Source organism: Sparassis crispa, assembly GCF_003851025.1.
Source record: "Sparassis crispa DNA, contig_000013F, whole genome shotgun sequence".
NCBI lineage: Eukaryota > Fungi > Basidiomycota > Agaricomycetes > Polyporales > Sparassidaceae > Sparassis > Sparassis crispa.
Window position 1 is genome coordinate 429634 of NW_020939760.1, and position 20906 is coordinate 450539.

General features: G+C 52.5%; 8 protein-coding genes across 8 annotated transcripts; 4 read left to right on the forward strand and 4 right to left on the reverse strand.

Annotated features, from left to right (window-relative positions):
- Positions 1–290: 290 nt before the first annotated feature.
- On the reverse strand, positions 291–2842 carry SCP_1401520 (Uncharacterized WD repeat-containing protein; the record flags this gene model as incomplete). The annotated part of the gene is made up of 14 exons (XM_027763859.1): positions 291–548; positions 600–770; positions 836–1022; positions 1084–1310; positions 1368–1540; positions 1622–1691; positions 1742–1923; positions 1973–2057; positions 2123–2186; positions 2245–2307; positions 2357–2426; positions 2495–2600; positions 2658–2672; positions 2726–2842. 14 exons carry the CDS (start codon positions 2840–2842, stop codon positions 291–293), a joined length of 1788 nt encoding a protein of 595 aa, XP_027619660.1.
- A 398-nt stretch (positions 2843–3240) lies between these two features.
- SCP_1401530 (Mitotic spindle checkpoint component mad3) lies at positions 3241–5038 on the reverse strand (the record flags this gene model as incomplete). Its single annotated transcript, XM_027763860.1, has 3 exons — positions 3241–3414; positions 3471–4479; positions 4530–5038. 3 exons carry the CDS (start codon positions 5036–5038, stop codon positions 3241–3243), a joined length of 1692 nt encoding a protein of 563 aa, XP_027619661.1.
- Positions 5039–5451: 413 nt separating this feature from the next.
- SCP_1401540 (Uncharacterized transporter) lies at positions 5452–7664 on the forward strand (the record flags this gene model as incomplete). Its single annotated transcript, XM_027763861.1, has 14 exons — positions 5452–5608; positions 5674–5792; positions 5853–5954; positions 6013–6106; positions 6159–6464; positions 6524–6555; positions 6622–6715; positions 6769–6913; positions 6969–7069; positions 7122–7245; positions 7315–7328; positions 7382–7431; positions 7494–7586; positions 7638–7664. 14 exons carry the CDS (start codon positions 5452–5454, stop codon positions 7662–7664), a joined length of 1458 nt encoding a protein of 485 aa, XP_027619662.1.
- An 815-nt stretch (positions 7665–8479) lies between these two features.
- Positions 8480–10615, reverse strand: SCP_1401550 (Multifunctional cytochrome P450 monooxygenase af510; the record flags this gene model as incomplete). The annotated part of the gene is made up of 12 exons (XM_027763862.1): positions 8480–8573; positions 8630–8773; positions 8839–8964; positions 9015–9096; positions 9154–9343; positions 9394–9407; positions 9460–9571; positions 9628–9743; positions 9795–9943; positions 9993–10187; positions 10238–10370; positions 10426–10615. 12 exons carry the CDS (start codon positions 10613–10615, stop codon positions 8480–8482), a joined length of 1545 nt encoding a protein of 514 aa, XP_027619663.1.
- Positions 10616–11229: 614 nt separating this feature from the next.
- SCP_1401560 (hypothetical protein) lies at positions 11230–11547 on the forward strand (the record flags this gene model as incomplete). Its single annotated transcript, XM_027763863.1, has 1 exon — positions 11230–11547. The coding sequence occupies one exon, from the start codon at positions 11230–11232 to the stop codon at positions 11545–11547; it is 318 nt and encodes a 105-aa protein (XP_027619664.1).
- A 572-nt stretch (positions 11548–12119) lies between these two features.
- On the forward strand, positions 12120–14191 carry SCP_1401570 (DNA repair and recombination protein; the record flags this gene model as incomplete). The annotated part of the gene is made up of 6 exons (XM_027763864.1): positions 12120–12265; positions 12326–12521; positions 12573–12695; positions 12752–13807; positions 13865–13971; positions 14029–14191. The coding sequence occupies 6 exons, from the start codon at positions 12120–12122 to the stop codon at positions 14189–14191; spliced, it is 1791 nt and encodes a 596-aa protein (XP_027619665.1).
- A 988-nt stretch (positions 14192–15179) lies between these two features.
- Positions 15180–18042, reverse strand: SCP_1401580 (Polyadenylate-binding protein, cytoplasmic and nuclear; the record flags this gene model as incomplete). Its single annotated transcript, XM_027763865.1, has 10 exons — positions 15180–15302; positions 15361–15397; positions 15456–16426; positions 16479–16771; positions 16825–16898; positions 16950–16966; positions 17023–17073; positions 17126–17272; positions 17325–17758; positions 17826–18042. The coding sequence occupies 10 exons, from the start codon at positions 18040–18042 to the stop codon at positions 15180–15182; spliced, it is 2364 nt and encodes a 787-aa protein (XP_027619666.1).
- A 1207-nt stretch (positions 18043–19249) lies between these two features.
- Positions 19250–20469, forward strand: SCP_1401590 (Sterol 24-C-methyltransferase erg6; the record flags this gene model as incomplete). The annotated part of the gene is made up of 4 exons (XM_027763866.1): positions 19250–19397; positions 19453–19815; positions 19867–20360; positions 20419–20469. The coding sequence occupies 4 exons, from the start codon at positions 19250–19252 to the stop codon at positions 20467–20469; spliced, it is 1056 nt and encodes a 351-aa protein (XP_027619667.1).
- Between the last annotated feature and the right edge of the window lie 437 nt (positions 20470–20906).

Genomic DNA, 20906 nt, shown 5'->3' on the forward strand with positions numbered 1-20906 from the left:
TTTCTCGGTTTTCATCCGCTCCATGCCTTGCTGTCATCTATAGGTCTCTTTGTCTCTGCATACGTACGATGTTTCAATGACTGCATTGTAAAACCATCGCATACCATCATCTGGCGTCATCAAGGGTGTCATCCGAGTCTTGCGGATCTCTGGAAGGTATTTGGTTCGTACGATCCGCCAGGATCTTGTTTAGATCAAGTGCTTCGTATATCGGCCGTGATATCGAACACCGTGTAGTTATACAAACGTATGCTTCTCATCGTACATTATCAGTATCGTTAATCCTTGTACTACGCGTGGAACGTGATGCTCCAGACCCGCACGCACCCATCGGCGCCCGCGCTCGCAAGCTCACCATCCTTAAGCCAGAACACGGCACTGACACCCCCAGGCCCGGCATTCTTGATCGCCATGTTGCGCATCGGCTTCTGTACGCTCCACACGTAGACGTGCGTGTCGAGCGAGCCTGAGGCGCAGTGCTGGCCGTCGCTCGTCCACGCCAATGAATGTATACGCGCGGTGTGGAAGGACCAGCGTGAGGTAATCGCCTAGTCAGGTGGTCAACATCGGAGGCGGTGAACGAGTGAGCGGTTACATACCTTCCGTTCCTTTACGTCAAACAGTACGATCTTCCCGCTCGAGTCGCCCGCAGCTAACAGCGATCCGTTGGGCGAGAATGCGAGTGCGCTCACGTTGCCCTTGTTCCCCTCCAGCGTTGCGGTCTCGCTGAGCGTCTTGCCGTCCCAGCCGTACAGACGGACCTTCTGGTCCTGCAAACAGCGATTCAAGCCCAATAAATGTTCAACAGTGCAGGGCTGCCTCAGAACATGCGTACCTCGCCACCCACAGCGATAACTGAGCCTGAGGCTGCAACCGAGCTAGGCGGGAACTTCGCTTGGAGCTCGAAAACCTTTTGGTTCGAACGGATAGCCTCGACGCTACTAGTCTCCGCGACGAAGACCGTGGAGTCGCCGGCCACCGCGACGGACTTGGGCTGTGAAGCGGTTGGGCTCGATGCCGGCCTGTACACCGTTCAACACGGGTCAGCGCAATATGACGGGATTGAGGGCACGAGATACGCACACGAAGCTGCTGCTCCTGCTGTCGATTTCCCGCACGCAATCGTCGTACCCTACGGAGTAGACTTTGCCGTTGGCCGCAGCGGCTAGCCCTGCGACGTAGTTGGAGTGGCTCTGTCCTTCGACCGGCGAGTAAGACTCGGAGAAGGCGAACACCCGTCCGTCCGTTGTGCCGGCGAGGAACGTACCAGGGGCAGTCGATACCGCAGTATTAATGGCCTTCTGTGGTCCCTACAACAATATATGAATATAAGAATATTACAGTTGAATAAAACAAATAACACTCACGTAGAGCACACGAGCAGGCTTGTCCTTGACGCGCTTGTCGAAGATGTTTAGGTTGCCCGAGATGGACAAAGAGACGATCTCGTCTCCACCTGTCCAGACATTTCCAACTTGCTGGTTGCTGACGCCCGACCCTAATGACCAACTGGATGTTGCCTTGCGAGTCTCGACATCCCCTGCATAGTCAGTTGGGTCATATCACACCAGACGCGTTGCAATTGAGCCAGGTGTCTGTTAAATATTTGCTGGGTACGCACAGAGCTTAACGGTACAATCCGCAGACGACGTTGAAAGCGATTTGCTATCTGGGCTCCAGCTACATGCCATCTAACTGCACCGTCAACGCCTTAACAATCGATAGCCATGGAAGCACTCACGATGCTGCCCGTGTGCGGGCTTTCCGTGAACTCACCGAGCGTCTCGCCCGTCTTCCCATCGTAGAGGAAGATCTTCGAGTCTGAGCCGACGCTAGCAAATTGATCCCCCGACGGCGCATATTGCACGTCTTGCACGAACTTCGTGTGCGTCTTGATGGTCTTATCGTATTTATATGGTGCGCCTGCGAAACTGCTTAGAGAAAAATATAACAATGCAAGTATTTCAGTCACCTTGGTGGAAGACGATCGTAGCATCGTCCGAAGCGGTCGCGGCGCGGAATGGTCTCTGATGTCGTATCGCCACGGCGCTTATGATCTGAGTTGAAAGGCGTAACAAAGTTATTTACTGCCTTCCAATCTGTGCGAAAATCACAATTATACTTTAGAGTGCCCGATAATCTCTCCTGTTGAAGATCCTGTATCCATCATAAAGGCGTGACCAAACCTGAAGCACCAAAGTAAGATGTACTTGAGCAAGCTACAATTCAAGGTTGATCACCCACTTGTCTCTGCCATCGCCAACAGCTATGATCCGCTTGCTCTCTCCGTCCCAAGCCAGATCCTTCCTTCGCGCACGATGAGAAGTGACTCCTGAGATCAATCGGCGGTACATACACGCGTCCGGAGATGACCTTGTACTCTCCCTTGAGCACTTGATCTTCGCCGACTACGTCCCACACCCGTACTGTACGACAAAACGCATCATCGCGTCAAGTCAAGCGTATCAGACTAAGCTTATGTGCACGAGCTCACCTGTGCCAGTGACGTCTGCAGATGCACAGTAGTACCCTGAAGGAGATATGCGAGCGACAGTGGTGTTTGGGACATGTCCTGCATAAGTCGTCGCGATCGCCGGATTCTATGCATGTACGCTCAACGGTGACCCCAACGATAAATCACCCTGGATTATTCAAACCTTCAAGTCGCGAATCTACGGACATTCGTGAGATTTCAAATATAGCTGAGGATTAACCGAGGTTTTACAATAACAGTCCTTCCATTCGTATAGACGATCTTGTCCTCGCTCGCACTGAGTTTCGTGGACTCTCCGCGCGCGGTCGTCGGGTTGCACGGGTATACGTCTCCCTTCTTGAACGACATATCTTTCAATTTCAAATATTCAGTCCTTGGGCAATGTAATTGTGAAGCAAAAGGGAAGGTAATCGATGTTATAAAGTCCAAGCGCAGTTGCTCCGCTGCGTATCTCATCTTAGATATCCCGATCTACGGAACGATCATGTGACTCTCCGACGCGTCGCGTCGATCGAAATTATTGCCGGCGCGCGGGGTCGCAGTCCTCTGTTTCACCCTCAACGCTGCATCCACGATGCAAGGTACAGCGAAAACAGAATATAAGCACTTGGTTAAGTTTAAATAGATATGGCGTTAGCAATAATACGTCAAAGTCGTCGATCATCCACTATGCAAACTATAGGAAAAAAACAGCATATAAGTACAATGGCTGAGATGGAGATATTGTCAGTAAATCGTCAGAACCATCAATCCTGATCTGCAACTGGCTTCTCGTCAGCACTATAATTCTTGAACGGATCCTTCCGCAACGCCTCGGCCTCAGTCGAGGTAGGGGCTTCTCGCCGCGCTCCGACTGCCTTGACCTTCATCACAGTGCTTAAAGCAGTGGAAGTTGATGAGGTGGAAGAGGGAACAGGCGACTGATATTACAGAAGGATCAGTAACGAGAGGTTCAAAAAAGTACAGAACAGCGTACCTCTTCGTCGCGAAACGGCGTAAACTTCGACGGCGAGGACGTCTGCTTACCCTGATCCCCATCCTCGTCACGGAAGACGGTGATAGAGCTCTTTCCCTTCTCATGTTTCTTCGTCGAAGATACCTGTTCGCCCGTGTCCCCTTCTTTGTCACGGTAAACAGAAGTAGAAATCTTTGCCTTCTCATGTTTCTCTGCCGTAGCAGCCTGCGTAACCTCAACCTCGACCTCGTCACAAAAGACAGTAATAGCGCCTTTTATCTTATCGCGATTCTGAGTCGAAGGACCCTGCGTGCCGTCGACCTCATCCTCGTCACGGAAGATCATACTAGAACTCATTTCGCATTTCTTTGAAGAGGAAGACGGCTGGCTCTTCTTCTCGTCTTCGTCGCGGAAAACAGTGATAGAGCTCTTTGCCTTCTCATGCTTCCGTGTCGCGGGCACAGGCGGCGGCGGCATTTCTTGAGCATCAGCTGCTTGATCGGGATCGGGATCTCTGTAGACAGCCATCCTCGGTGCAGCAGCAGCAACAGTCCGCTGGGGTCGTCCTGGCTGGCGCAGAGTCGTCCCTGCAGCCTTCTTAACTTCAGGAATATTTTCTTTGATGCGTGATTTACGCGTACCCAACTCTGGCCAAGAAGTTTCGGCCAGAGTTGGGTCGTTTTCAGGCGACCCAGAGGGATCGAGGAAGATTTCCAAGCGCGCATTGGAATGTGGCGCGACTGCTGAAGGAGGTGTGGTAAATACATCCCCTGTGACGGACGCGTTCCTCGTCGCGGAGCGTGTTTGGTGACGAGACGTGGATGGGGTAGAGGTGGCTGTCTCTGCCAAGACACTCCGCTTTGTCGATGTCGACGACGTGAGCGGTGGTGCAGGTTCGGACACAGGAGCAGGATGAGTAAAGGAAGCCATCATCCTCTTCTGAAAATCACGATGTTTACTTTCAAGTCGCTCGGCCGGCGAGGCTTTCCGAGCAATACCGAGCAGGTACGTCTCGTCTGCTTCGTTTCGCCTACGATCATCGTAAGTGAGAGCGTACAAGACAGTTGGACGGCCACTAACCTCCCTGCTCGCTCCAAGACATTCGCAAATTCCTCGTACAACAATGCGTGACTTGTTCCTATCTCATTCACCAACAGGAACTTGAAGATGATCGCGGGCTTCTCGACATAGCTGGCGTAGAGTACCCACAGCTTCAAATATCTCATGTCACCCCTCCATATGCCTCCTCTGTTGTCCTTCAAAACTCTGGTTGCTTCCTCGAGCAGCTCTAATAGACCGGATTCGGCGCTGTGGCCTTGTGGGTAGTTCTCCACGGTCCAGTATACGAATCGGCAGTACGCCTCAAGAGGATCATCGTCTTCGTCCTCAAGAGCGACTTCCACGTTGATCCGGAGACGATTACGAGTAGAGGCGAGCCGACTTTCGCGCTGTGCGTGCGGAGTAGACAAGATAGCAGAGAGAGCTGTCACTCGACGCCCAGCAGCGAGCGGCTGGATGTTCTCCTTAGCCGCCTCGAGGACGTCACAGTCGACGATGACAGGCTCATTATCGTCGAATACATCGGACATGGTGGCCTAAGCTCAGGTTAACGCGCGGATTCCAGGGTGTATAAAGAGATCGTAGTTGAACGACGCAAGATAAAGGATAAGCTATTCTGAATACTTTTGCCATCTAAGTGGTATTTAACTACCTAATCTGGAGCCAGCGGCCCGCACGCCACTTGGACCCACTGAGGTTCGGCGCTCATGTGGTATGCGTGTGGTATAATTCTCTGGGATGCATCAAATACGCCAGTGCTCATGTGGACCGGCTCCGTTTTCCGCCCTGGCAAGCCGTAGTGTAGTGCAATCTTGCCGGGATACGGGTGGTCAACTGACTGGTAGTTGGCGTAGAGGGTGACCCCCGCTTTAAAGTATCCGTATTGGGCGGGGGAACACCGGGCGCCCCTTCTCCTGCTTCTTCTCTCGAATCTCGAATCGCAATGTCGACCGCCCGCGAAAAATCCGATTCTATCGATGAGAAAATTGAGGATCGCGAGCAAATTATCACTGTGCAACCTTCTCTCGAAGAGAAGAGGTTGGTGAGGAGATTCGATGCCCGTATCATGCCTATCGCCTGTATCTTGTATCTCTTCGCCTGTGAGTGTCGTCTTCAGTACGGGGCAGACACCGCTAGCACCAGTGAATTGAGGAAATATATCTAGATTTGGACAGGACGAACCTTGGAAATGCCCGCTTGCAAGGACTGCCCAAGGATGTCCTCCACGGCGATCGCACTGGTGTGTTATTCGACTGGGTTAACTCAGCATTTTTCTTCTCATATGTCGGTGCCCTCTTTCCCTCATCGACGATCCCGTTTTGCTCACTGACGATGTTCCTCCAGATTCTGTGTCAGGTCCCGGCCACGATTGTCTCTAAGCTCTGCCCTCCCCGCCTGTGGCTGGGATGCTCGGCTATCGGATGGGGCATCTGCTCGACGCTGATGGTCAACATATTTCCTCCCCATAAGTCGTGGGTAATTACTCATATCCTCCACTCGTCAGGCATCCGGTTATGATTTCGGCGGCCTCGTCGTTGCGCGAGTTTTCCTCGGTGTCTTCGAGTCAGGCTTTGGCCCTGGCATTCCCCTCTATATGTGTTCGTGTCATTGTTCTCTTCTTGCTTGTCTTTTGATAGCGGATGATTGCAGCGTTCTTCTATACCAAAGAAGAGATGGGCATGCGCATGGCGTACTGGTTCGGTTTCGCCGCTGTGGCAGGGGCTTTCGGTGGAATAATTGCATTTGCCGTGCAGCATGCACATACTGCTATTGCAGATTGGCGACTCTTGTTTATCATAGAGGGGTCTCCGACTATCGTGCTTGGGCTGTTGGCATTGTTCGTCCTACCTAACCGTCCGGAAGAAACGACGATGCTAAATGAACGAGAACGAGAACTTGCTCTGGAACGGGCGAACAGAGGATTGGCAGCGGACACCGGAAGGATGATCAACAAAAGTGTGTATCTCGATCTGTTATGTCATTTGACATATGAGATTGCTTACGTAATTGTCAAGAACATATCTTCGCGGCCTTCAAGGACTGGAGGGTGAGGCTATATGATCGGGCTGATCTCCGTCATTTGTGGTGATCTTATTTACTTTCGTTTTACCAGATCTATGCCGTTGGAGTGATCTACTTCGGTGCGAACTGCGCTCTGGCCTCGATTTCTGCGTTCTTGCCCACCATTATCACTACTTTCGGCTACAGTAAGTGCTCACTTGAATTTCGAATTTCTAAATTCTTACCCGAATCATCTCAGCGAATGCGCGTGCACAGCTGCTTACCGTGCCGCCGTATGCAGTAGCAGCGGTATTTCTGTGCCTGAACTCGTACTGCTCAGATAGGCTACAGAGCCGCGGACCCTTTGTAGTAGGCGTGAGCGCCCTCGGTGGCATTGGTTACATGTGCGCAAAATTCGCTTCACCTTACTGGATCTCGCCCTTATCTCCTGATTCGCAGCCTGCTGCTCACGGTGCCTCATAACAACCACGTCCGCTATTTCGCGACATTCTGTATTACCAGTGGAACGTACACAACTATCGGAGTCGTTATCGCATGGTGTACGATTGCACGACGTGTTTGACGCCTAATGGAAACTAACCCATTCAACAGTCACGCATAACCTGGGCTCTGAGACAAAGAAAGCAACTGGCATCCCCATGTACATGGCTATCGGCCAGTGTGGCAGCGTCCTGGGATCTCACATTTATCCGTCTACAGAAGGCCCACGTTACATGTGAGCCTCGATCTCGCTGTTTTCGTTTCGATATCTGAGCAGTACTTACCCCGTTCTTGGATGAATCAGTAAGGGGTTTGCCGGTGAGTTAGGTTAGGACTTTACTGTTTCAGGTTTACGAACATGTACCTTATAGTGACTTGTGCTCTCCTGTTCCTCTCTGCCACCATTGCAATCGGTCTTACCGTAAGTGACCCTACTCCCCTCAGGAAAAGCAACACCGTTGACTCGTTCGCCGCATCGCTCAGACCTACTTCCGGATGGAGAACGCACGGAGAGACCGGAAATATGGCAAACCAATCCCGGATGAGACCGTGGATACGTTGGAGCTGGCTGATCTTGTATGGCATCTCCTTTCATCCGTGCGCATGACTCTGACCCTGTCTCTTCAGACACCTAACTTCCGTTATGTTCCATAATCACAATGAAAGATAATAGCGAAATGGTTTAAAGCGGTACACGGTCTAGGGATCTCTTGCGAAGGCTTCGGATGAAATGTTTCTTGATGGAGATATATCCTGCAATGAATAGTTGTACGTTACAATCTTGTACCTTTACGCCCATCGAGCTGGAGAAAATACAGTAGATCATCAGAATTGGGAATGCCGAGCCACGAATTCCACGCTTTTCCTGCGAAGGAGTGCAAGACGCTTCATCAAAGATATCATACTATTGAACCTGAGGCCTAGGGGACGATGGAAGCTCGACGGCGTCCAAACGGGCACAAATAGCTCGGGCAAGCTCATAGGGTCTCTCCAGGACAGTCTGAAGCATATTCTGCCTTAAATTCTGGAAGTAATGAAGTGAACGTACTGATGGCCTGCGTACCGTTTCGTTTCCGGGCGGCTCTATTACCGTTTCTCCCAAATGCGATAAGAGACAACGGGATTTAACGTTCTCAGACTATCTGCCTCTTGTCAAGGCAATCCTCCATTTCTCTGCTTTATGCTACCATATACAGGTCTATGTCATCTGGGGAACTATCTGTGACTTTGTGCACATTGGGCCAGGGCCTGGTACACGACGTTTTTCTTGCATTGACTCTGGAATCTTGTCCCGACTACCTTCAGGATACACTCAGCGACGCGTCGGGAGGCAGGATCATTGAGACTGTCATCAAGACAGCGGGGCAGGCCACATACGACTCGAGTAGACTAGCAATGAGTTGACAATATGCAGATCTCCGATTTGAATGACACAACGAAACCATTTTGCTCGAGAAACACTTAGTCATTCAGCGACATTTACTTCCATGTCCATAGCCCGATATCAACCTCTCCGCATCAGCTGATCGAGGGGCGACACGACAATCGAGTGTCTTGGGATGACTAGTGATCTCGCTTAGCTGCGCCCGATGAGACCGGTATATACTGATGTTTCATACCTGATCATACCGGTTGTATAGTCTTCATTCGGTTCAATCAGCATACCACGAGGATCGACGGCCTTCGATACATCAAACACCGCGAGAATCCTCGCTATGATGATGAAGAGAGAGGTATCCGCGAGACCTTGGCCTGGACAGACTCTGACAGTGAGGTGGAGACATAAGCCACCATCATCGAAACAACGGAACGCCGACGTGCTTCTAACCTTCTTCCGTAGCCAAAAGTAAACTTCGTCGGTTCTGGGTTAATACCATCTGAATTGTTGGCGAGATACCTCTCTGGCATGAATTTGAATGGATCGGGATATCTCACTGGGTCATGTAAGATTGCCCTGACTTACGCGTCAGTACACACAAAAGGACAAAGAGATAGATCCTGTACCAGTTATTAGCGAATACAGTGGATCCTGCAGGAAGAAGGTAGTCGTCGATAACATCGTCCCGTATCAATCTGTGCGGAAGGGCTGGTAGCAGCGGACTATAAGTTGGCTGAATCTCGTTGCAACCGAAGAGAGTATCACCGAGGGGAGCTACTGGATTCCAACGATGTACTTCGTTGAGCAGCGCCTCCACATAGGGCAAGTTTGGGCGGTCGACAAACCCTGGCAGGCGACTCGGACCCACCACTTGGTGTATTTCGGCTTGGGCAGTCCGTTGGACGTCGGGGTACAGCGACATGGCGAGGAAAAATGACTCGAGGGCAGAAACGCTCTGGACGACTCACGTGAAGTGAGTGCAGTGCGTAAGACTGGCTTACTTACGGTGTCGGCGCCCGCTGTGCAAGGTATGAGATGACAGTGATCTCGGTTTAGAACGACAACACGAACCGGAATAGAACGAGGTCGATGCCCATCGGAGTACAATGTCATCTTCATCGCGAAGACGAGGGTTCTCTTCCAGGATAGTCGTCGTGAACGAAGGGGCAGCTGTACCTTCAGCCTAGAATAGCGATAGTGTCATTAGTCTCTTTTTGCGGAGATTAGAATGTGACAGACCACTTGTGCCTTGACAGACTCATACGCCTCGTCCCGCAAGCGCTCCGTCGTCCGGCGCCATTGGTTCGCCTGTGTCTTGAAGTGCACGCCAGGTAACCAGTCCGGAACGTATCGTACTGGACATCAAGAATGAAATGGCACATTTATGGCCCAGACAAACCACTTACAAATAGGTAAAACATCGACAAGATACGCGCCAGGGATAGTGGATAACGCAAATTCGTGGTTCGCCTGCTCAGCCAGCTGGACTAGTGGGTCGTTCATGTCCAGCACAGTGTATCCGTGAGATATTTGGAAGACGATGGCGGCTATTACCCTGAGAAACGGTCAGAAAATTTGCACAGTCGCATCCAACTTTTACGCGCCACCGGAGCTGTGATCGCAGCTGTGCCTGGGAGTTCATGATTCTCATGAGGAGTTCTCGAGATTTCTGCTCCTGTACGGGATATAGCTCAGATGCCTTGCGAGGGCTCAGAACACTCCCGGTGGACATCATCCTGCGGTACTCTCTGTGGCGACTGCCATAGGGGCACAGTGGTACGGAGTCCACATATCCGACCCTAGGTCGTAAAATTGGTGAGGGAACGAAAGATATCAATGACCAACATACAAGTCACCAGCCATAGGCAGACTGGGTCGGTCAGAATATATAGCACCTCTCCTGTCGAACAGCTCGTAGATGATTTCCGGAGAGCTGAGGATAACAGAGGATTGACCTAGCAATGAGATGTGTACTATATCACCTAAAACACATGCCGGTCGACTCTCGATGCATTTAAGAGGAGATTTACCGCTTACCATATTTCTTCGCCCAGTCGGCGAACGTGAGCCAGGTAGGACGATCAGCAGGGATATCTAGCACATTGCCGATGACAGGCAACCCAGGCGGTCCCGGAGGGAGGGAAGAAATATCACGACGCAAGAATTTGAGTGATACGACATATATGGCACCAAGTACCAGGCAAGCGATGAGAAGAAGATAAGACATGGCGCCGGGATACAAACAGCAGTAAAGGCTTCCGAACGACAGGGAAACCAAGAAGAACAGTGGACAGGTACAGAAAGTTCAGGAGCAGTGGCACGCCAGCTGCAAGCAGTGATAAGACGGGAAGCAGACGTGCAACAGTTGCCCATATAACTGTGCCGAGGCCTTCGACCGAAACGCTCCGCGTGGACGGAACTGCGAAGCGCGGAAAGGACATAGGACGCGGCCGAAGTATGCGTGTTCTCAACTCATTAATATCAAACTTTGTGTGTGCATGTCCAGCACAATCACACTGGCATCACGTTGTCTTCATGTCGACTTCCAAAGCTGGGCAAGACATCGCATTTCTAGAGATCAATGGTGTATTCGCCGAGAAAGAGAGACGCGAGAATTTCATGACGACCGCCAGCGACGCGACTGATATTCTACTCGCGGCGAAAGGGGAATGGAGGAGGAAGGAAAATCCTTATTCGCATCGAGTCAGTGGGGGCGCGCTGACGCCATCACGTGACCATGCAAGCGTGCGCGCGTTCTCAGCGTGAATCATCTCAGCCACTTTTGGCTACTGCCAGTGGCCACTGAGTCCTATTGTTTTCTTGTCTTCTTGGATCCCTCATATGGCGGGAGCTTTCAGTGGCCATCTCGTCGACTCTTTCCTCTCTTCCCAGCAATACTGCCAACCATTAGCTGCGAGTTCTCTACAGATCGCCACACACGGATCAATGTCGTTCGCGCCACAAATGCACGGAATACCCTCTCAATCCTCATTCTCGTTTCAACCGTCGTTCATGGACCTCTCGGAAGACACGGCGAAGAGGATTGCCACGCTGCAGGCGAAGCTCGACAAGAAGCTTGGCCCGGAGTACATCTCGCAGAGACCAGGGCCTGGTGGGGGACCCAAGTTAACATATGCTGAAGGTACCTTCTTTATTTGAATTTTACCTGTTATTCTGGTGCGTCTTCATTCGGATACACCTGTGGAAACAACATATGGCCTTCGTAGCCTCTGCACGAGTCAGCGCGTTACCTCGTGGTACTCTCACCTGTTGGTGGATGATGATCCAGTGGTTACGCGTTCTACTTCAGCCATATCCCTCAATATGTCCAATCCGGTTGCAGAAATGAATCCCTCGGAATCTGTCAACCTCCGATCGTAGTGCAGGGAGCGGTGACCGGCCTTGTTCCACCACTATGCAGACGAGATGGTGCAGGCTGCCGCTATAGCGGCAACGTGTCTTGAACTCTGGGTTGAAGTGGCCGACAGACAGTTTCGATACTTTTCTACCACTCCCGACATTGATGCCCGGCCAGCTGTCACCACCCGTACTCTGAAGCTGATTGTATGCTGGCGTAAAGTCATCGATGTCAGACGTTCTACGCGCTAAAACTCTGGGCAAAGTTTTTACCAATATCGGATTGGACGTTTTGGGGAATATGTTCGAGCCTGCACTGAGACAAATCCCAAAGCTATTTCTACCATTAAGGTCGACTCTGCCACGCCCAGCTCATGTCACCTGCGCGAGGTTTTGTCCAGCGAGTGCTTACATCTCCGGGCGTGGTTGAGGCTGGCCTTGGCACCCATGGGATGTCTTTCAGATCTGACACTCTTTTTTGGCACATAGGTTGGAAAATTATCAACCTGGCAAACGAAGTGTCGGTTCCTTTTCTGATTCTAGATGAATATGTTACTCTAATGAGCGTGTCTTCCCTCAGTTTTGGGTTCAACGGATGGAGCACAAGCGTAATCAATCTGACTGCTGACTTCATCGACTTTAATGACGAGTCGAAGCGGTACAACGTCGGTGTAACGGCTGTCGTGCGTGTGACGCTGCGGGACGGGGTGTTCCATGAAGACGTGGGCTACGGGCTACTGGAGAACTCCAAGAGTAAGGGCGCAGCGCTCGACAAGGTAAGTACTGCCTCGTCCTTGATTGTTCACACCATCACGCGCACACAACAGTGCAAGAAGGAAGCTGTGACGGACGCAGTGAAGCGTACGCTCCGCAACTTCGGCAACCTCCTAGGGAACTGTCTGTATGACAAGTCATACACGCAAGAGGTCATCAAGATCAAAGTCCCGCCAGTGAGTCTGGCTCGCCGCTGGTCTCTCTTTTCACCGTGCGCTTACCCAATCCCCAGCCGAAATTTGAGAAAAGCGAGCTCCACCGCCGCCCCGAGTTCTCCGAGTCCAAACCAGATATCAGCATGACCACCACGACCAGCACCAACATACCCTCGGGCCTCAATTCCGCCTCTACCTCTACTGTACCGATCAAACCAGAACCACCCACATTCACCCACCTCAATGCGGTCTCCACCTCCGCACCCCAGCCGCGGCCAGTGCACAATGCTGTCCCACCACATATGCGCGATGTCTCGGGACCACCACCGGCTGCGATGTCCACGCCGAATGCAAGAGGGCCGGTGCCAGTGCGCTCGATGAACACACCGGTGCAGACACCCTCCGGAGTAATGCAAGGCCGACAGCAGCAGCAGCAGCAGCAGAATCAGCAGAACCAGCGACCACAGCAACAGCACCAGCAGCACCAGCACCAGCACCAGCACCAGCACCAGCACCAGCACCAGCAGAACCAGCAAAACCAACGGCCACAGCAACAGCAACAGCAACAGCAGAATCGCGCCACACCGCAGGAGCGCAAAGTGACATTCGCCGTGCCCTCTGCTCCCGCTCCCGTCGCCGTTCCTGCACCACTACCCCAGCCTCCGGCGCCGGCACCAGCGCCAGAACCCGCGGAGGCACAGGTCCTCGACGACGATGACTCCTTCCGGTTCGACTCCGACGACGACGCGATACTCGCCACGATAGACCTCGGGGAGGGCTTGGGCCGACCGATCGACTTTGAGGGGTCGAGCGGTGGCCCATCGAGCGAGACGAAAGTACAGCGGCAGCAACCTCCCGCTCCAATCCATCCACTGCAGCAGCAACAGCGACCGCCAGCACCCGCACCGCCGCAGCAGCAGGAGCAGAAGCAGCAGCCACCACAAGCACCTACTCCACAACAGCAGACCAAAGCGCCGCCACAACGCGCCTCAGCGCCGATGGCTAAGCCACAGCAGCAAATGAGTGCGAAGTTACACACAAACCAGAACACACCTCCACAACATCCAGTACCCAGCTCGACGCCTGTTACGAGCGGATGCCTTCCGGGAAGCTTCCACTTTCCGCCCGGCGTGGTGAGTCCGACTTTGATGAAGAAAATGGTGGGCGACTTATTGATGCGGCACATATAGAATCCACAGAACATCAGGTCAGGCACTCCACTACCGTCCGCGTCTCGGCCACAGCAGGCAACATCAATTAGCAGCATCGGTCTGAAACGTTCCGCCGACGTCATGCGGTGAGCCTCTCTCGCGTCTTTCTCTTTTGTACTTCCTGACAGCACGCTATTAAATAGAGCACAATCTGCTGCATCCATGCGAAGGCCTGCGCAAGGAATGGGGCTGGCACCACCTCCTGGTAGCAGCGGATGGTCGGCACAGGGCGCGGACTCAAAGAGGGAACCACTCGCTGCTCTCGAACTTGGTGAGGGCGGTGATGTGAAGAGGGTGAGACGATGAGGCTGCAGGTCCTTTGCCATGGGAAAAAATGTTTTTCTTGATACGTATGCTGGTAATCGAGTTATTTGTATGGTATGAAGTTCCGTCTACACATTTGTAATCGCTCTACTATGAGCCTGCACGATGATATGACATCCCATTGATAGGTGTCAGTGTCAAGGGATAAGCCAACCTTTCTACCTGGTGATCTGTGATATAACTCATAATTTTTAGGGAATGGATACGCGTAAGATATGCCTCATTCAAGTTCATACGCGACCACTCCATGTCGCATTGCCACCGATTCGCATTCCCTTCAACAACAACGTCGATTAAAGGAGATCGACTTCGGCAGAAAGTTTGCTATTCAGCGTAGCTAAAATCGTGCAGGAACCGATTCTTCAGATTGTTGAGGTGGGACGAGGAGAATGACAAAAACCACCCACGTGGTAGTAGTCGTGTATGAATGAGGCATTTCTTACACGACGACCATTACAGACGGCGTGAAGTTAGTCGAATTTTGCGGCGAGCACCTTCTGAAATCTCACTGCACGAGCTGATCAACTGGCAAGTAAGCGCTATGGTTCTCGTAACTCCCACCCTACAGAGAATAGCGATCGGACATTGATAATAACAGAAGACAAGTCATGAAGTTCGTGATTAGCCGTAATACAGGAGAACACTGGGAGGTGTAGAGATGGTGGTGGACTACGACTGAAAGGACAGGTATTCGGTATTGGAGTGTAAACGCAAGGCGTGGAGGTATGTAAGTAAGAAAAAGATGACGTGCAGTAGGAGAAGTGGTCGATCGCGACCTTCCGGACAGACGTAGAAATGATGAGCGGTGATGAATCAACCCCCTGCGGAAGACTAAGAATGCGATCCTAGAGATATGCCAATGCTCACAGCAGAACGGAAGATGTAGCAGTAAGAGAGGAATTCGATAAAACAGGAAGGGTTATTGCGTAGAACGATTGGAAAAAATGTATAGGTATGGATTAATGGACGTTTACTTGCCATTTGCAGCCTGGACGAGGTGAGCTTTCTCCTTGAGGACTGACGGATAGCTATTCATCAGATGTGCTAGAGAGCGCAGGTCATCTTGATCAAGTAGAGTAATCGTAATTTTGGGCTTTCAGAATGCAAACTTGTCAGTGTAACCCCAGCACCAAGCTAGAACCCGAACATACCGCTCCTTTGATTCCAAACGCCTTGACCACACGGAATCTAAAAGTCGAAGTCAAGACTGCAAAATACAGTTGCACCGAACAAAACGACGGCATACAGCTTATCACCCAATTGCTGCTTGCGAAACTGGATAGTCTTATCCATCAAGCCGTCAATAAACTCATCCGTGGCCTTAACTACGAGTGGATCTGCCTTTGGTAGGGGCAATCCAGTGGCAGATGAGGAGTTAGCCAACTTGATGATTTCCGATGCAGGAAGGCGTGCAAGAGATGCAATTGTGTGCACCATCGAGGTCGGCGCGTTAGGCGTCGCTGGAGTGGGAGAAGCAGTTGCAGACGGCCCACGGGATGACAAGTCAGGAGTTTGAGGCGACTCAGTGAGAGAAGTCGATATTTTCCTCGCCTGCGGCGTGACAGGTAACTCCGGAACAGTCTTCGCGGGAGTCTGCACCACTTCCCCGTCGTCCACCTCCAGTACCAGCTTCGCGTCTGCAATCTTAGCTCTCAACACCTCTACGTTGAACAAGCACATGGCGCGCTCGCGCTTGGGGAGACTCATCAATAGCTCGGTGAGCTCCGCCGCTTGTGTAGACTCCAGTTTACTGACAGCCGCTGCCATGCGGTCCCTCTCTGAGGTAGGTGCGACGGAGCCAGAAGGTGACTCCGTCCGCGGGGGAGTAGACAAAGTGGCTGGCATCGAGAGTGGCGTCGAAGGATGGTCCGGGGCCGATGCCGTCGCGTTCACAGTAGGATCCAACGAGCTAGAATTTTGCGAAGCCGCGGGTGAGGGTGATGGTGACTTTGCAGGAGACGGCCCATGAAGTGCAGCCTTGGCGGTCTCAACTTGCTCGGCCAATTTCGTTGGGTCTTGAATGCCCAGCACCACGTCACTCAGCGACATATTGACAATGGTATCCACAATCGCTTCAAGCTCTTCAGCAGGGACATTGTCCATGCTCCGTATGCGGCGGCTCAGATCACCCGAGAGAACCTCCTTGCGCACGACGGGGGACAGCGCTGATAGGTCGTCGTAGCGCATGGGGAGGTTCAGCGTGCCCGTCAACGCCGCCTGTAGACGAGATCAGTCAATCGGACTGTCGTAAGTGGTCGAGTGTGCGCACGTGGTAGTAACTGCCTGAGCTCCTCCGCGCCCTGTCTGTGCGTTCGCTATGGCCTATCATGGGCGACCCCAATGGCGCAGAGCGACGGCTTGGACTCGGCCAACCCGCATAGCTCTCCCCAGCTTCGCTCGCGGTAGGACTGGTCGCACCGCTGCTGCTTCTCGGATGCCCGTTGTGCCCCGCAAAACGCTGCGCCAACTTCTCTTGCCGCAGCTGCTTCGGCTCGTGCAGTCGCACCACGAGCTGTTTTATCCCTAACACCATACCGTTCATTGAGTGCATAGCAGCCGCGGCTGACAAAGTGGAGATCAGTGCGCAGACCAGACTCTAAGCTGATGATCTCCACCTTGATCAGGTGTTTGGTAAGAGACAAAGCCGAATCCGCGACTCTCGCCATTCTCGTTTCGCATCACCCTCGCGCTGTGCAAAGTTTCAGAAAACTGAGTTCCTGACCATTCCGAACGCACTCACCTGACGATCTGACCGAACTGTACGACGCCGTGAGCGGGAATAACGAGAAAGTGCAGCAGCAGACGACACCTACCTGTCGGAAATGAGTGAACAGACCGTTTGAGTCGATCGACGTGTCCAAATTCTATCGCGACCAGCGTCAGCAACCACTATCCCGCGAGCGCACCCGCCCTCACTTTAATGAACAAATTGCACGGATCGATCAGTCCGCTGTGACTCGTCGATCCGGGTCCCGACAGTGGTGCCAGCTGCACCTGCTGTCCTGGTCCGTGAAGGAACACCGCTTGTCGGCTCTGGAACGGCGAAGAACGTGGCGGCGAGTACTGTGCGCATCCGATCAGCTGAGAGAATGATCCCCATGCGCCGCACACTCACCTGAGTCGGGTACGGAAACACCGACCCTGTGGGCACGAACACGGGTGCAGTGGGACTGAAGTCCGAGATCGTAGCACCAGCCCGCCGTGGCTGGTATATCTGTACCGCGATGTTCTGGCCCTCCACGTCAGCGCAGTGCATCGCTTCCTCCGCCTCCCGCGCATCTTCTTCTCTCCAGAACTCCACCACCCCGGTGTCCTTCCCGAACCCGGCTTGGATGCGCACGGACGCGAGCGCGCCGAACGGCCGGAAGAGGTCGTACAGCTGCGAGTCCGTGTACCCCGACGGCAGATGCTTCACCAGCCGCGGTGAGGCGGACGGAGGAGGGAGCGGCGTCGGTGGCGTCGTGGACGGGTAAGGCGACAACATGAGGGACACAGGCGGCTGCAGGCCAGGGATCGGACGTGAGTGTAGCGTCGCGAGTGCCTTTTCAGCTGTGTGTGGCGTCCAGTCCCGGGTCGTCTGAGCATTCACGACTATCCTAGCGAGGGCGCCACTCACCTTTCTCCATGTACTTGAACTCGATCGTGCCCGACAGCGGTCTGTTCGAGCCGTCTCGAGGGATGAGTGGTCTGAACGGGGCGCAGTGTTGTAAGACAGCCGCCAAGTCCTCATCTCTAACATACGCCGGCAGGTCTGTAATGTACAGCAGCGGTTCGTGCAGGTATGGATGCGGCTGTTGGCCAGCGAGCTCCGGGGGGGTGTTATAGTCCGCCATCGCGATCGAGGACTATCAAAACGTCTTCGCCGGGGTACCTTCTGACTCGGACAAGTCGATGGATGTGACCAACGGTCTCGTTACGGCGTCGTCGAGAAATTCAAACAAAGGACCGATTGTGCAGGCAAGTGTGGAGCGGAAAAAAAGACGAGCGGGTGCTTAGGTAATTCGTGCGTGCTAAGTTTCACCGAAATTATACCCAACACATGTACACTACGTATGCTTTCGAGCGATTATCGCGACACATAAGAGCTTATGGCTGAGGGAAATCCCATGTTGCTGCCACGATCCTGCCATGATCAATGACTGAAACCATTACGATTTGTCTCCGCCAATTGTTTCCGTGAAGGTTCACCCCTTTACCAAGAACGGGCCTGTAGGTAAGATCCCAAATATTCAGCTACGAGTCGAACGCCGTCAATGGGAATAATAAATTGGTATACAATGACCACCATGGTGATGCCATTGAAATTCACTGTCAGCAGTTAGCGTACGAGAAGGGACAATGACTAACATAACCCAGATGTAAAGTTGTTCCGTCTTGTTTGCGTCTTGTACATGCATTCATGTGCAAGGCAAGTCGCACTAAGATAGATGGGAAGTTCCCGCGCCTGTCCTTCAGTTACCAGTGACTATGAGTTGGCGTTGAATATCAGTTACATCAGCAAAAGTCAACTTTTGCTTACCGGTGTTATTCCCTTGATTAAGGAAAAATAAGGAGATCTCTTCTCTTATTCGTCCATTATTCACCCTGATTGGCTTTAATTGCCCAAATAAGAACGGAGACCTCCTTAATTAAGGAGATAACGAAGCTAAATGGAGGTAACCAAAAGTTGACTTTTGCTGATGTACGCGCTATCCGCTGTCCGGGGTTTCACCCTAAAAGTATCCGGGACCCGCAGAGGTATCCGGGGACCACATAGTCAAATAACCAAACGAGCCTTGGAAGAATATTGTGATTGGTGGATCAGAATATTTGAGAGTGGGACGACAGATTCGTCCAAGGAAAATCGTAATCCTCGCTTCGTGGGCATGAACGCATAAATATTCCCTGAGACACCGTCTCTTGCCACTCGTTCACCTCCGTTCACCCTTGTCTGCCGTGCGTCGTCTATCCCTGTCCTTCCGTAAGTTTTCCCTCTTGCTTTGGTCTCATTCCATACGACACGAGGTACAAGCGACACTAACGATGTACCCCAGCTTTAAAATGTCGCCTGTGGCAACCGATTCTCTCGCTGACGGCCGTGTCGGCTCGCGCATCCAGAACTACACAAAGTTCTTCCAAGAAGACTCCAGCAAAGAAGCTCAGGTCGACACCGACAACCGTGTCATGAACTATGCGGACGTTATCAATGGTCAGTGTGCCGGTGGTCTCACACAGTCGCGTATGATTTTGACGTATAAACGCAGGATACTATGACGGCGCGACGGGTCTGTACGAGTTCGGATGGTCGCGTTCCTTTCACTTCTGCCGGTTTTACAAGGGCGAGGGCTTCCAGGCGGGGCTTGCGCGTCACGAGCACTATCTCGCGGCACAGATGTCGCTGCGTCCTGGTATGAGAGTCCTTGACGTCGGCTGTGGAATTGGTGGTCCTGCGCGCGAAGTTGCCCGCTTTGCCGGCGTTGACATCGTCGGTATCAACAACAATGCGTTCCAGGTCGGCCGTGCGAAGCGATTCACGCAGAAGGCGTCGCTGTCGAACCAGGTTTCCTTCGTAGAGGGCGATTTCATGAAGCTCGTCGAGAAGTTCGGGCCGAACTCGTTCGATGCGGGTGAGTCGTGTGGTCGTGTGCAGTTTTGTTTGTCGGCTCACTTTACTGTAGTGTACGCCATTGAGGCGACCGTGCACGCTCCTTCCTGGGAGGGCGTGTACGACCAGATCAAGCAGGTGCTGAAACCGGGAGGGGTGTTCGGCGTGTACGAGTGGTGTATGACCGATGCATGGGATCCCAAGATTCCCTCGCACAGGGAGCTCGCTCACCGCATCGAGATCGGCAACGGCATCCCTGAGATGCGGCCGCTGGCGAAGGCACGCCAGGCGATGCTCTCCGTCGGCTTCGAGATTGAACATGAGGAGGATCTCGCGGAACGCCCGGACGATGTCCCGTGGTACTACCCCCTGGAAGGCGACATCTTCAAGGCGCAGACGGCGTGGGATCTGTTAACAGTCTGGCGTATGAGCTGGAGCGGCAAGATTGTCACGCACTGGGGTCTGTGGTTCATCGAACAGGTCGGCATCGTGCCCAAGGGTACGTGGGAGGTTGGCGAGACTCTGAAGATCGCCGGCGACGCGCTCGTTGAGGGTGGTCGGAATAAAGTGCGTTCGCGTTCATTTTTTCCGTGTTGTCGTGCTGTATGCCAACTTCGTCCGTCAGCTCTTCACCCCCATGTATCTCGTTATCTGCAGGAAGCCTCTTGATATTTGAGAACCAACCTGGCTCTGCGTTGAATACACGAGACATCTATGATCATTTATCCTACTAGAGTCGGACATATGTAGATACCCTAATGCAAGCCAACTTCGTATTGGCTGGGAAAGGGCGGAAAATGAGACACGGCCGGGCTCGATGAGACTTCGGATCACGTGTTGTAAGTCACATCCCTGCTAAATAAATGCTAACATACCTTTGCCATTGAACAAGTATGAGTCGCCAATGATTCATATTCGGAAAATATCTTGTTAATTTCTGCCTCCTTCTCAGGAGGAGGCATATCAGACTTGGACATTGTCAATGATGACGGAGTTGTTGCTTCCGCAATAGTGACCCCAGTCAAAGAAGACGAGATGGAAGTGACAGAGCCTCTAATAGAGGGCTTTGGATGAGTATAGGGTGGAATTGGTGAGTTTTGGTTATTTGTAGCT